The 15,650-nt window shown below is 36.7% G+C and overlaps 1 protein-coding gene across 3 annotated transcripts in view; it reads right to left on the bottom strand.

The window, feature by feature from the left end:
- LOC119797468 (glutamate receptor 3) overlaps positions 1–13,908 on the bottom strand; it is a 176,490-nt gene extending 162,582 nt beyond the window's left edge. For 2 of the 3 annotated variants that reach the window (XM_038306547.1, XM_038306546.1), the window contains exons 1-2: positions 13,640–13,906; positions 13,031–13,189 (exon numbers count right to left, since the gene is read on the bottom strand). In XM_038306547.1, coding sequence (XP_038162475.1) covers positions 13,031–13,189; positions 13,640–13,718 — 238 coding nt within the window. In that variant the 5' untranslated portion in view covers positions 13,719–13,906. Of the gene's footprint in view, positions 1–13,030; positions 13,190–13,639 lie in introns of all 3 variants that reach the window. The other variant, XR_005282593.1, reaches the window with a different exon arrangement.
- Positions 13,909–15,650: the final 1,742 nt, after the last annotated feature.

Here is a 15,650-nt window from a genome sequence, read left to right as displayed (position 1 = left end):
GGGCAGAGACACATTTCCATTCACTGCGAGTAACACACAGATGACCTGGTTTCAGAGTATAAATCAGCCTAAACTCTCTGGAAGTTTTTGGGCTGACGCAGTTGACATGCCTCTTCCACACTGCATTGCAGTCTGGGAGAGTGCCCCTGGATGGCAGACTGGGATGGTGGTTCCCCTCCATAACGGTTTGTTTTAAATTTAGGGGGGGGTCATACTTCTTAGCCTCCTGGGGTCCTGGAAAGGAGAGTCCGGCGGATTCTCAAACCTCGGCTTTAAGAGGCGCAGTGTGGTTTTAATCCTGGCCCTGGCAAACTCGTGCTATTCTATATTATCTGCAGGGTGCTCAAGGGTTTGTGGGAGTTTTCCAAACTGTCCTATATGTAATTGGTAGAAATGAAAAAAGGGGTTTGACAGTGTCCACCATGGAGGGCGCTCTAGGAGTACAAAGTGAGGGGCCATTTTTTAAGGGAAATCTGGTTGCTGTACATGTGCTCTAGGAGTGTAATCGAACATTAAGTCATACTTATTCTCATTTCATGTTTGACTTTGGTAGGACTGCCCTCTGTCACTGATTGTATTTTTAGCTGCAGGTAAGAGTTGGATGGGGTATTGACTCAATCCAGCAAGATTCACAACACATGTCCTCTCAAAGAACCTCTGAGAGACAGTTCATTTGAGTCATACAGTCATATTGGTTAAATGTTTTCTATTAAAGGAAACCAAGATAATTGGATCAAGTCATTGACTTTGCAGGAGTTGCCCCTGTTGTGGATCTGGTTTCAGGTGCAACAGATCACCTGAAGTTTGAATTTCTTCAGCTTGAAGAGTATAATATTTTTCAGAAAACAGTTAGCAAAGGTGTAAGGGAATAAAAGAAATATCTAGTCTCTACTGTTAGAGAACTGAAGCAAAGAGGGACATCTTCGTACTTTGCTGGCCAAAAATGCAATCAGACTCAACCTACAGGTCAATCTATTGTTGAGGAAGAGGTGAAATAAAAATATATTTTTTTCTCCTACTATCACAACTATGAACGGATGACTTCTTGTTCCCACATAGAGCATCTGCAAAAAATTATTTTCTAAATCAATCATCATTGAGTCTTTCAAAATATACTTGAAAATGTATGGTTGACCAGATACAAAATTCTTCTTCTTACAGAGCTTTCCTAATCTTTAGAACCAGATCTTAAAGCAAACATAAATGTTACCTGAAAAGGAAGAATGTGTAAAATAGGACCCAGTTTTTGAAAATCAAGAAATGTTTTTGCAGATTTAAATGCTCAAAGATCTTCATCTCTGTAAGTTCCAAAGCTAAGACTTTTCAGAGCTAGAATAGTAAATGCCATAAAAAGTATTTACAGTGGTGGTACAGGACTAGAACTAGGAATTTAATTAAAAATATATTTTTTTATATTACTATGAACAATATTTTGTTTTTTTCCTGACCTGATACTTGCACTAAATTAATGGTTCATTTTTAAGTGGAAGATTCAGCTGCTACAATAAAAATGAATATATTTAACAGTTTTTCAAATGATCTAAACCATAGATGCCAAAATATGGTTGGAAATGTATAAAGCAAAATAAAGAGTGGTCCATTTTTTTACATTTTAATTTTGCCGGGGATATTTTATAACAATGACACATTTTTAATCATTTTAATCTCACCAAAAATCCTGTGGTATTTGCCTCATAAAGCTGAACAGAAAGATAATTAATTGATGCAAAGCCTAAAAACATATTTAAATGCAAGAAAATATGATGATGCAAAGTGATCTTTAATATAAATAATTTCCCTAAACTTTCTTACCCCTCATAGCTCATAGCTGCTGTAAATGGCCAAATTCAAACAGATTATAAGAGAAGCACGAGAAATCTGAACCGACCAGAACAAAAGAGGAAAAACAACTTTTACCAAATAACATCTTCCAGTATCACTGAGTCCAAGACAAACAACTATTCAACAGCGGCACTTCTTCTCAGGTTCAGTTCAAGAGGATCTTTGATATTCTAATTAAAGATTAATTGTGTTGAATCTGCCTCGCAGTGTGTGCTGTGTTTTGTATTTTGAATCTCATTACTGCTTCAGTTATGCGCCTAACATTACGAAAATGCAGCTGAGGGTATCTCGGGGCCAGTAAATTAGGTCAAAAAAAATATTCCCTTTGGTGATTTGGTCTTTGGTGTGTTTCCAGTTGTTAATCTGTGAAATTCAAAGAAAAAAAAAATCTTGCCTCATTTGACCACAATACAATGTAACCATAACTGAGAAATATATGGGCAATTCAGAACATGATTAATATTTTACCTAAATAAAATAATGTGAGATAAATATCATTGTTGTAAATATATATATGGAAGTACCTATTTGTTTGTCCTGTTTATCCCATTATTCTGCTCTAACGGGCCAGAGAATTGACCAAAGGTATAATGCACCTATTACCAAATGCCCAGCACCAGCCCAACCTTAATTGATGTACGAATTAGAATTTGCATGTGACCTGCAAGTTCATGGTGCATAATACAAATATACCCTACATGGTATGAAGATACCCTGAATCAAAGTGCCCCTAGTTGTTTCTTTGTTGAAGCCATGAGTAGACATCACACTGTTTAAAAAGAAATATGAGGATAATATGAGGATAATATGTATCTGAAGAGAAGGATGTGGAGAAATCAACCCAGAGATGATGCATCTTCAGATGATGATGATGAAGAAGAAATCTCTCAAGGTGACAGAGAGACATTTTGTGTCAAAGAACGCCAACATTCCATGGTTGTCATCCAATTCAATCAGTTACCTGGAAGCAACAACAGCACCAAACATCATGAGGATGACTGCAGGCCCTTAAAGGTAATCAGCTGCCTATGTCTAGGACATTTCATCCACTTTTCTTGTGTTTATGACACCAGCCATCGAAAAAAATATCCTGGAGAATACAAATTTGAAGGGTTTCTGGGAGATAAATCTGACCTGGATGTCAAGGAAGAAAAACAAGGGAAGGATGTTCCTTGAGCAGTTGGGAAAGGCTCTTGTCACCCTGTGTATTTAGAGAAAGGAGTGCCTGCCCCACACAGAAGTCTCTGCTGCCATTGTTGAAACTGTTCAGGGACCTGAACATTGTCCTCATCCACCTGAGGCTCAGGCTGTGTCAGTCCAAAACAAACAAAAGAGCAAGTTCAGCCCCTGGAAGAAGAACTGCAAGACAAATGTTGTGATCTATATGTAAGAAATAATAATAATAATAATAAATCCAATTTGTACCGCACTTTTCATTAACAAAAATCTCAAAGTGCTACACAGTGCAAATAAAATCAAAGATAAAAATCAACATCATAAAAATCATGTGGAGGCAGAATAGCCTTGCTTAAATAAAAAAGTCTTCAAGCCTCTTTTAAATACACTGCTAAGCCCATTCTCAGAAGCTCATACTGTACATGTGTTTATAGAATTGATGTTGGCAATTTTTTCACAAAATTAAGTAACATTTTATGGTGTTATGATAGATGTGTTTTAATTATTCACTTCATAAAATATATAAAAGAAAAAATATTGACACAAAGTTTCAGATTATTTTGAATGTTTTTTCTTTCTTGTTAACATATCTACTTAAGAGGTAAATAATTCAAACAGAAAACTGCCATGGCAGTTGATATGTGGTAAAAACTGAAAAAAAGTGTATATTGCTGTTCACTGGTGATAATTTTTTGTACTATATAATAAAAGATATGTGATAAAATATTAATTAAATTGAGTTGAATTGATAAATAGGTTGTTTCATAATCCAAAATAGAATTTGAATTTAAAATTTAATAAAGCTATCATACTGTAATTTGAGGCTTTGGTAGGTCTTGTTTGACCTGGGGAGTAAGCAGTGTGTTAAAACCCACAATGGTGAATAGATATATCAATGCCAGGGTGTAATTTTAACTAAATCTACAAAAACTCTCAAGAATCATTGTTGTTACACCCCAGCTTCAACCACTGATCGCGGTCGAAGCGATCACTGAAGATTTAAGATTTAAGACAGGAGATAACAGCTGTGACAAAATAGCAGCAACCCTACATCCAAACCAAAATAAGCGTGAAAAGACAGAAGGAGGTGTGTTTAGCTGCTGCTATCATATCCGCTTTGTCAGAAGCCACAGTTAAAGAGAGGAACAGCAAGAGTGTAAAAGTGTAAGTTGTTCTTTCTCACAAAGTCTGCTGCTATTTTATTTGTTTCTATGAATGGCTACAACTTAATTATAAATTTCCCAAACAGATTTGATCTGAGCAGTCCTTGACCAATAATGCGTAAAACCAAACCAGAGTGCTACATCATTAGTCTCACCACCTGAGTTGTGGGTCGTTGCATATCCTCTATATTCTCCATGTGCTTCAAAGCTGATTCCCTAACTAATTCTGTTTGTGTCTAAACAGTTCATTTAGTTGCAGAATTGAGAAGATGTGAAATATTTATAATTTGTCATTACTATCGAAAGGCACTAAGAACAATTACAGTAAGTGTGCTATATAGTGTACTATACACATTGCCAGTGTTAAGATATAAGAGATAAATGTGCATGTATATCTGACTACCATGGCTCTATGCATGCAGATGAGGACTTGCCCTAGCCTGAACACACTTCTCCATCATGGCCATGCATAAACCTCCATCTATGCCTCCAACACAGCTGGACTGCAATGGCATGTCCCAGTAAAACGCCCCACCGCCCGGAGAAATCTCTCTCTGAAACGTAGGCATGCACTTACACAAACACATCCTCTGAGCAGGTTTTTTTCTTTTTTTTTTAAGAAAAGGCTCAAATTGGATTCTCCTCTCTTTTTTTCAGTTTCTGCAATCCCTTGCTCTACCCTCCCACTCCTTCTTTTACCTCTTTTCTTTCCCCACGTTTGCCCTCGTCGCACATTTCAAGCTTAGCTATGCAGCCTCCAAGAACCAGATTTGTGGCATGCTTGCAGTCACCTGAGGAGCCTCTTCAGCAGACAGCCTGTCCCTGTCAGTGCTCGCAGGTCAAGCTCTGCAAAAACATGCCTCCTTGTCACTTCGTTTACAATCTCTTCCCACAGGTCCGGGACAGCTGAATCTCCAAAAGCTATAAGCTCAACAATGTATGCAAAGATTTGGTAAGGGCCCTTTTGTCTATACTTCCAAATGCATGCCGTTTGCTACCACGCTCTGTGAAAGTGTAAAGAGCCACATCACATAGAAGTCTATTGGTCTTTCCAGACAATTTCTGGAAAGCCAGCATTCTGAGTTAGCAGAGATATTCATAAAAACATGGTTTTATGGCGGGCTGCTCAGTGGCGCAGTGGATAACACTGCTGCCTTGCAGCAAGAAGGTTCCGGGGTCTTTCTGCATGGAGTTTTTTGCTCTCCCTGTGCATGCGTGGGTTCTCTCTGGGTTCCCCGGCTTCCTCCCACAGTCCAAAAACATGACTATTAGGTTAATTGGCTTCTCTAAATTCTCCTTAAGTGTGAAAGGAAGTTTGTCTCTGTGTTGTCCTGCGATGGACTGGCGACCTGTCATAGGTATACCCCGCCTCTTGCGCGTAGACAGCTAGAGTTATGCACCAGCACCGCTCTTGACCCCAGCAGGGATAAACGTAGACAACTTTTATTGTCCTTTTGTATACACAGAGTATACAAAACCAACTTTCGTTTGGTACAGCTTTTAGAACATTTCCATTCCTGAAAGTGCAGCAGTGATCAAATGTAAACAGTGTGGGAGAAAAAAAAACATGGTTAATAAAATGCATTGATACGGAAGTTCAGAGCATTAATATGTATGGTAAAAGTAAGCAGAATTTTGGTTTGTTGTTATCAGTGTGAAGCAGAGTCAGTAACATGATTAAGAGTTTTCTCCACACTTCAGCTGTCGGATGGAGGTGTAAAAGATGCTGTTTCGGAATCTGCTGGACCTGCATCAGATGCTGTGAAGTCTCTTCCCAGAGGGCAGCTGGGAGAACAGTCCATAGTGGGAGTGTGAGGTGTCATTGATTATGTTACGGGCTCGGGACATGCAGTGCTGGGATGAAATATCTTTAATGGAGGGAAGAGGGGCCCCAATGATCCTCTCTGCTGTTCTCACCACTCTTTTCACTTTCTTCCAGTCTGAGGAGCTGCAGCCTCCACACCACGCAGAGAGATAGCCGGTCAGAACACTGACAAAGGTGGTGGGGGCAGGTAATGGGAGCGTGATGGAAAGTGGATGAATGGACGGACAGATGGATGATTTCATGGCCTCTGATTCAAAGAAATAATTGGGCTTATTAAAAAAAAAATCTTAGCTGTAGATGTCTTGTCTACATTCAAACATCTACAATTAGGTAACTTTAATTTGCCGGAAAGCCAACCAGGTCCAAAGCATCTCTTCACGACTGAACTGCACTATCATGCAAAACAAAAATAACATCTTTCCCTAGTTTAACATACTTATATTATATATATATATATTATTTGTAGTTAACTAAATGACCAATTGACAAAACAGCTGTTGCTCAAAATGTCTGTTATATTAGAGACACAACTTTAACAAGAGTGTAACTGCAGTACGTACACTGTCAGGAAGACTGATTATTTGATCAACAATGAAACATTACGAACAATGCAAAGTTTTGATTAGCAAAAAGTAAATTCTGAAATTACAGTGAAGCACCAACAGCAGCATGTTACAAACCATGTGCTATTCAAATCCTCAAGTCACTTTATCACCGCCCATGATCACTGAAAATGTTTCATAAAGCAGGATTAAAGAAAACGTGACCTTGAGAAAGCAAGACAAAACAGAAATCATATCAGAAAAGAAAATAAAACAAATTAAATTTTATAAGAAAGCAACAAATGTATGGGATTATTTCAATACAAAATGAGTAAAACAGCAATGTGCTAATAGTTTAATTCATATTATATCCCAGCAGGTACCATACTGTTTATGTATCTGTTTCCATTTCATTTAACACCAATGATAACATAAAATCATTAAGTTCAGTTATTGGTCACTGATGCAAAGTAAATTGAGGAGCCTTTAAAAGGTGTCAATAAGAAACAAACAAACTGTTAACCCAGCAGATCAACGCATTTCCTGAAGCTGGAATGGAGAAAATAAGACAAGATATGTGGTTTTTATGACATTTGAAGCTGTTAAAGTTAGAAACCCAAACATAAATACACAAGGTAAATTTGTGTTGCTGAAACAGCTTAATGAAGGAAACCTTTACTGAAACACACTCGTATCAATTTCCTCTAAAACTAGTCAGCACATTATTTTAATCCAAAGAATGTTGATTATTATGTTAAATTGATTGTAATATGTTTGCCATGTTTGTCCCCTTTTAGTTCCCCCTGTTCAACAACTGAAAAGTGTATTGTGTATGGACAATATAACATTTTGATGATGACAAATTTAAAGTGCTTCTATTATAATTTTCTACTGTATATATATATATATATATATATATATATATATATATATATATATATATATATATATATATATATATATATATATATATATATATATAGAGAGAGAGAGAGAGAGAGAGAGAGAGAGAGATTTAAAAAAAAATGTAACCAGTATAAGTCTTAGATGTCTCACTGTTCTCTTTTCTTTATATTTTTTCATTGTTTCTTTCATTTAACTTTTTTTTTCACCTACAAACTGTAAACATATTTATTTTTTATTTTTGTTGGCAAAGAAATCCAAATTAAAAGCCAACTGACTCACCTAACATGATGGAAAAACAGCAGACCTGCCTAAGCCCATAGGTAACTAAATGTATTTAGACCAGCGTAACATATTATAAACACATTTATTGTTTGATAAATCCAACCAAAAAGAAAAGAGCAATGACTTCCTGGGGTCTCTGATGTATCATAGTAAATAAATTACATGTATTCTTGGTTACAGTCATCTTGCTCTACTTTGTTTTTGCTTTCCACAACAGTGAATATCCAAAATGTCGAAATTAAACAGTTTTTTCTATGGACATCATCAGACGAGAAATGGTGGACGAACAGAGCAGCCAAGGAAGCGTGGGCTTTTGCCAGGGTCTAAGGACCTCAAGGATTCAATAAAAGAGGCTAGGCAGATGTAAAAAGCCTGGCAGAGAGGACACAGACCATTAGCTTAATGACAGAATGAGGAATGAGGAATGGTGAGATAAGATTCAAAAGCCAGGGAGTGCAAAATTTCCTTTTAACAAGAATCAAGGCAAGTAATCTCATAAATAACACAGCAAGAGGTGTGTAAAGAACATATATATACATATATATATATACATATATACATATATATATATATATATATATATATATATATATATATTATGCCTCAGATTAAGTAAAGAAATAGGTAAGAAAGGATGGTTGTGTCATTTAGTTGGTGAAGCCATGACTATCAGCAATATTAATACTGTCTGCTCTGCTTTTCCTCAAAAGCGGAACCTTTTGCTTTGAAGTGCTTTGAGTTCCCTGAAAGCACACCTGACTTTTAGCTTCAGCAGCTATTATGGTGCCTGAGTTGGTAATTACACATTTCACAATTCTTGTTACTTCAAAGAAACAACAGTCTTGTCACCAAAGGACATACCATGCTGCTGTGGTACAAAGCAAAGCCTTGGGGATTACTGAAGCCACGCATTGTTGTTCTCAAAGTCCCTAATTTCATTAATAGCACACAGCTTTAAAGTTCCTTAAAATAATTGACAATGAGACAAAACTATGTTTTTTTAATAAATGCAAGGACTTTCAAGTCTGATTTTCAAAACTTTTTGAAGTTTCTTTCAAATTAATGCTCATTAATCCTTTCATAATTTCACCAACAATTTTAGAATTTAAGGGGTGTAAATCAAATAATGTTACAATAATTATTTATTTGGAAAAAAAGGTACAATTTTTACACCTTTTATAAATCATAGAGAGGATGTAAGTAACTACTGAAAAAGTCCTGAGTCATTCACAATAGCCAAGTCATTCCAAAGGAACTTGGGATGTCTGGTAAATTATTGTGACAGTTTGCAGAACAAACATAAAATAAAAGACAAAAGCAAAACTCGGAGAACAGAATGTCCTAACTCGCCACAAAGCACGGCTTCCAAGGTCTGTAAGTCAGCAGATAAGTGATATTTGGTTTTATACTTTTTTGTTTTGTTTTTGTTCCCTACATTTAAAAAGGCAATCTATAATGCTTGCGGATTGTTGTGAGCTCACTATGAGTTCTCTTCAGTCTGTGTTGTCAACTTAAAGGAATATCAGGGTACCTTATAGACATAAATCTTATACCACATTGTACAAAAAACAACTGAATGAGTATAAACTGGTCAGTTTTAACATTTTGGCCACTAACAGATAAAGTGCATCTCATTGATGCGTATTGCTCAGTGGGATATACAATAAATAGTCAAATACTTTTACTGTCTGCTTCCCCACATATGAGATTTAGTAGTATCCTTACACCATAAGTCCCCATGAAAAATATAGTGGCACTGGTGTGTATTGGACAGAGAGTAAACAAGTTGAAACCAGATAGAAAGAAACAAACAGAAAGATTGAGGTGGCTTGATGATTGGATCAAAGCATCTGCAAAACTGCCACTTTCTGTTTTAGTCTACAGTGTCTAGTATCTATTAAAAGAAGTACAAGGAGGGACAGCGATGGACTGCCAAAAACTAAATGAAGTGCAAGAGGAGTAAAGGCTTGCATATTATGTCCAGTTCAGCAGACACACTACTGCAGCTCAAATGTTAGACGTTAATGCTAGCAATGACAGACAGGTGTCAGAATATATACTGTGCATTATAGTTTGTTGGATGTGAGCTTACATAGCCTCAGACCAGTCAGAGTCCTCATGCTATTCATTATGTCATAACTAATTAGTGTATGTCTTGGTACAATTTATCAAAACTGTTTTGATAAAAACTACAGACAGGGCTTTTTTAATATTTATTAATATTATTTCAGTTCATAGGTTCATGCAGTGAAACACATTTTGTAGATCAGATAGATAAAGATGGATATTTTACCCTTTTCTTCTGTTAATAACAATGATTTAATGAAAATTCACATATTTTCCTAAAGGATTTGAATATAACATCAGTCTAACATTTCTAAAACTCAAATATAAGGATATTAAAAATATAGTATAAATATTTGATATCAATAGCATTTTCAAAATATGCCTTTGATTTAAAAGAAGAGCTAACTTATTAGAGGTAACTCTATGAGTTGTGGAATACGCAACTAACAGGAAAAAAACATGATCTGAACAGAGTCATGCAGTTTCCCCCTTATATTTAGAATAAAACTCAGCTATGTTACTTCCTAACATACGATACACTGGCACTGTGGCCACAGATCTTAAATGTTCTATATATATAAAAAAATAGATCTTTAAATTCATCTTTAGGATGCTCTTTCAGACTTGGATTTTCATGATTTCAGAGGAAATGCAAAAAGGCAGCAATACTGCATGACTAGAACAAAAATATTTGTACATGTTTATGGCGCATTGTATCATTAGCAGTTTTAGTGATAATGGCAGTAGATTATCACAGACGTTCCAGAAGCAGCACAAAAGGAGGTTTTTATTAAACATTAAAGAGACGCTAAAATTTTTTTTAATCATTAAGATGTTTGCACTTGACTTTAAATAGTCTTTCCAGTGACTTTGAGTTTATTTTTTTCTCATGCAACTTTCAGGAAAAGCCAGCTTCAATTTATACCCATTTTAATGATATTCTATTAACCTCAAAATCTACTGAGTGAAAATAATTTCCTATAATCTGGTTAAAGTCTACTGTAAGAAGATGTAACTTATGTGCCTCTGAAGAATACATCTATGAACAGAAGGTTGCTCCCAAGGGTCATTATCACTAAAAAAGCCTACTGGCAAAAATGAGGATTTGAGGACAAACCCATAGAATAGCATGAAAAGGATGAGAAATTATGTATAAATAAGTTGAAATACTGTATATCAATATTTAATCAGTCTTATGTTTATTTCTACAAGTTTTCAAAATGCTGGAAGATATAAACTAATATAGAGGGAACAAGAAAGTGTGCAAAAGATGGATAGTTTCCAGGTACAAAAAGAAAGTAGGCAGGAATTAAATGGTGTTCACTTTAGTAAAGGGGGGGGGTTAACCATATCATCAGTGGTTAAAAAAATGTTGGAATTTATTGCATTTCTTCATCTACACATCATGAGCTGCTTCAGTTGTGGTCAATTGATCCTACAGCTGGAACCTCTTACACATCTGTGTATGTATTGACTGCAAATGGGTTTATGTAGACTATTGCCTTATAGGGAGAACAGCAAGACTATAGGCATCACCAAATGGTTGCAGAGTGCCATGAAGAATCCAAACAAATTTTTCTTTTTTCTATACCTACTTTTCCTTTAACTTGCCAGAAATTATACTTACATTAAGTGTATATGTTGTCAAGTTTATTACACGAGAACATTAAAACTGTCTTTTGGTAAGGGCAGCTAGAAACGGTGCAATTGCTCTTTTGGGGTGAACATCCCTTAGCTAAAAGTCTGCCTGTCTCTGTTTTTAATTAGATTCTGATATCAGCCCTTTTCTCCCATCCTTCCCTCTCCTCTCCCAACATCCGTGAAATTGAATGGCATTATCTATTATTTATTCACCCTCATTTGCTTATTGTTTCTCGTGGATGCCTTAGTTAAGCCACTTGCTGCTCTGCTGCCTGTGATATGATGCTCTGCTTCAACTGCCTCACTGTTCAGGCCCACCTCCTCTGCAGGTCTGAGTCCAACTCATTTGCTGGCGTTGGTTGGGGAGCTATGGATTTTTTTCCCCTTTCACCCAATGACAGCACGGTGAGGTGCTATGAGGGCTGAGTGCTAATGAGCTGACTCTGCAATGCCGGGGAAGACGCTCTCTAACACAAAGGGGGGGATCATAGAAAAGAGCAGAGATGCTCCAACAGACAGCGGAAGTCAAGGGGCCATTATGATCATGTCATGCAGGGGGTTAGAAGGACACAGCTGCAGCAGTTTTTTAGACAGTGCCATGGGCCAAAAAGTTGACATTTTCACCAAACTGAAGATCTTGTTTATATTAGATTGCAAAACTGAATATTTTATTTACTTTTGCTCGTTTATGATTTTTTTCAAGAAATGGTAAATGAAAGCATTTTTTTCCACATCTCTTATGTTGGTGTGATCATCCACACACAATAAAACTACTATGTACGCCTACTCAAATATAATATATATATATATATATATATATATACATAATAAATTATGGACACTAACCAAACAGCTTTTTTAGTACAGACGTGATAACTTCAACAAGAGGGCAGCATGTTTACTAAGTTTACTAAGCATCATATGGCTTAGGGCATCTCATATCAATGGTAGCATTAATGCTTATATCAAGCATATAGGTTAAACTTCCAGGCTATTAAAGATGCTATCAGATTCCAGATTCTTATTCAGTACCAGACTACAGATTTTCATCTTTTTTTCTTTTTAAGAATCTGAGCGAGGCTCTGACTTGAAAGTTTTGAAAGGCCTTGACCAGTCAAACTGCTTACTCACGACTGGATTATTGGAACCACCCTTTGAGTTTTATTAAACCTTAACTCTGGATATTTGTGAAAAAATAGTTTTTTTTTTATTTTATTTTCTAAATTTTCCTAAGAAACCAATATTGTACATGTAAACCACACAGAGGATCTCCCCCCAGGGATAGATGTATTAAGGAAATGCCAGCGTGAGTTATGTGGTGTTACAATGTTGAATAAGTGTGAAGGCAAAAATATCACCACATATGCTTTAAAAAGCTTGTGTTTTTTTAATTTTACTATAGTTTTTTTTTTTCAAGTTTGTTATTTCCAACAAGACTTCTGATTCCGGGTGAAGGCTATAGGGACGTGTCTACATGTCTTCACTCAGCTGCAACCTCCATAAGCTCCTGAATAATTCCTGCTTATTCTTGGCGGACCCAGAAGTATACAGCAGTCTCGATGTGACTGAAAAAGAAGCACACTTACATGCATGAGTAACCGAGAAGCTGTTGGACGACTCGAGATTGTCGACATTGTAGTTGAGGTGAAAAGGTTTCTCAGTGGTGTTTTGATTGGTGTTGTAGAGTTGGACAGCAAACCTGAACGCGCTGTGCTCCTGCACAGTGGATCGCATGAAAAGTCCCCCTTCAAAGAGATAAATACCAAAATCAGACAACTCTAAGGGTCGAATGCACACTCTATAATCATAATTTCCGTCCATTCTTTTTATTGGATGGGAAGTTACTCAGCAGGTACAAAGAAACTGTTATTAATTTAAGGAGCAACTCGTTCATTTCCGAGCAGTGCGCCGGTGTGGAACTCTTCGGAACAGAAAGGGGAAAAATTAATACTCTCTTTGTCTTAAAAATCTCTCAAAAACCATTTCTGACAGTTAATGTAGAAGCTGCAGCTTAATTGAAGCTTTTTATTCAAAGCAGCTACCTTAAGAATGCAGCACTGCCTGTGGAAAATCAAGTTACTCGGCGTCATTGCGCAGAGCTCCGCATGCAGTTTCCAGTATAAAACTGCAATCATGCATTATATTAGCATTACACAAGCAAAAACTGCAGCCGCCCAACACAGCGGGACACTTACCGATGTTAATCTGATTCGGGAATCCGGCCAAGGACTGGTCCGAGAGCCACAGCAAAAAGAAAACCACGCGTTGTGCCATTTTCTCCGACCTGATATTTTCAACTCCTTAAAAGGTTTTCTCTAAGCAGATTCATATGTTCGGGATAGATGCCGGGAATAAATGCAAATCCAGTTGGTAGATGATGGTGGCTCACAGTACACCGATTCATTCATTGAGGTGCAGCCCAGCTGCAGAACATTTTTTTTTTTTTGCAAGTAAGAAAGAGAGGCAGCGAAAGAGACGGAGAGGGAGGGATGTTGGGGGAAGATGAAGCTGATCTGAACTCTGATTGGACCCTTCGCGGCAGGCCAGCGTTGGTCAAACTTGATCTGACGTTAAATTAAAAAAGCCTTAGCCTGCTAGATTACGACACCTTGGGAAGAGCTCGGCACTTGTCAATATTAGCCGTCCGCTGACCGAGTCAATAAAAAAAAGAACAAAAACACACCACATTCTCAGGCGGCCGGTTATTTTTACTTGGCTAGCTGCTTCCAGATGCGACATCAGTCGCTTTATTGTTCGCATGTAAAGAGAAGCGGCATTTGCTCTGCTGGTCATGTGTAGACTATGATTTTTTGGCAAATACTCAGAATTACATTTTCAAAGTTTGGGTTAATAGGGAGAGTCAGGAAGAAAGACCAAGGAAATCGCGAGTTGAAAGTAAGATCAGTATGTGATTAAAATAAATGAAAGTGTAAGAAGAAAGCCAAACATTTTATAGAATTAACCACACAGTCAGAATTTTCACTTTAGAGGAAAACGCGAAGCCTCAGCGAGCATGGAGCTGACCATGGTGCTGAAAGAGAACCGAACGAAAGTTCTGTTCGCTCAGGGCATGTTTAACCGCATTTATTTATCACCTAATAGATCAGACATTATGTAAACATAACAAAAAAGAAATATTTTGTTTCCATACGCATGACACTTAAGGAAGACTAACAATATTACACTGCTTTATGTTGGTCTGTGGCAATATATATGTATTTTAAATCTTCTGTGACATTTTCTTTTTTTCAATAAAGTTCAATGCCACTTCTTTATCACGTTTTTTCTCTTAAAGATGATACAAATCAGAACATGGTGGTGAAATGTCGGGAAAAGCACAGAGAGTTTTAATAATAATAATAATAATAATAATAATAATATAAGATCTTAAATGTCCAGGATATTGGGTTATGTTGTGATATCACTTAGTCATAAGAGGATGGCAATTTGCAGTAGAGTAGGGGTCAAACATAGTCATTTTCAACAAATTATTACATCTCTAGGAGTTTAATATACTATAAGATTACATTGATATTGTGTCACATGAGTATTGATTTCAAAGTTAAATAATCTTGGCTGCCTGCATTTAATAACTGATAGCATCATGGCAAGATAAGTGCAAATCTTTGGTTTATTTTTTTAAACCGTGCTATTACAAAAATAGTTGTAATAGTGGGGATAGAAAAGGATTTTATGAATAGCACGCATGCAATGAAAGTTTTTCTTTTTTTTCAGACCTGAGCAGGCTGATTATTACAACTGAGGATAATGAATGAGTAAAAGGCAGGTGGTGTGTGTGCGTAGGGTTGGAGGGAGAATTCACCACCAAAGGCACCCAAATAGTTTAGATAAGGCCTCAGCATAATTGATTTTAGATTGTGGTGATTGCACTGTAATATCAGTAATTAGGGCATTTTGGCCATGCTAAATTATAATTATTATCAGAGCTCAGCTTCTGCAGGAGCTCTGTTCTTTCACAAGTGTTACTTGGGAGAGAATAGAATTCTCAAACTCAAAGATATTATTTACGTGACAACAAACTATTATGTGATCTGGATTTTTTAGATTTGAAAAGACACAAAAGGGTGTAACCTAGAAGCAGGCTTAATAAATAGACTGAGGATTAGATAAGGGGAGGTTGCTTTTGTATTAGAAGATGACGATGATTCACAGCCCGTAGCTTCGAGGATCACCAGCAAGAATTAC

Source organism: Cyprinodon tularosa, unplaced genomic scaffold (assembly GCF_016077235.1).
Source record: "Cyprinodon tularosa strain WSP-4 unplaced genomic scaffold, ASM1607723v1 ctg584, whole genome shotgun sequence".
Classification (NCBI taxonomy): Eukaryota; Metazoa; Chordata; class Actinopteri; order Cyprinodontiformes; family Cyprinodontidae; genus Cyprinodon; species Cyprinodon tularosa.
The sequence above is the reverse complement of the archived record's forward strand: the minus strand, read 5'-3'. Positions and strand labels throughout refer to the sequence as shown.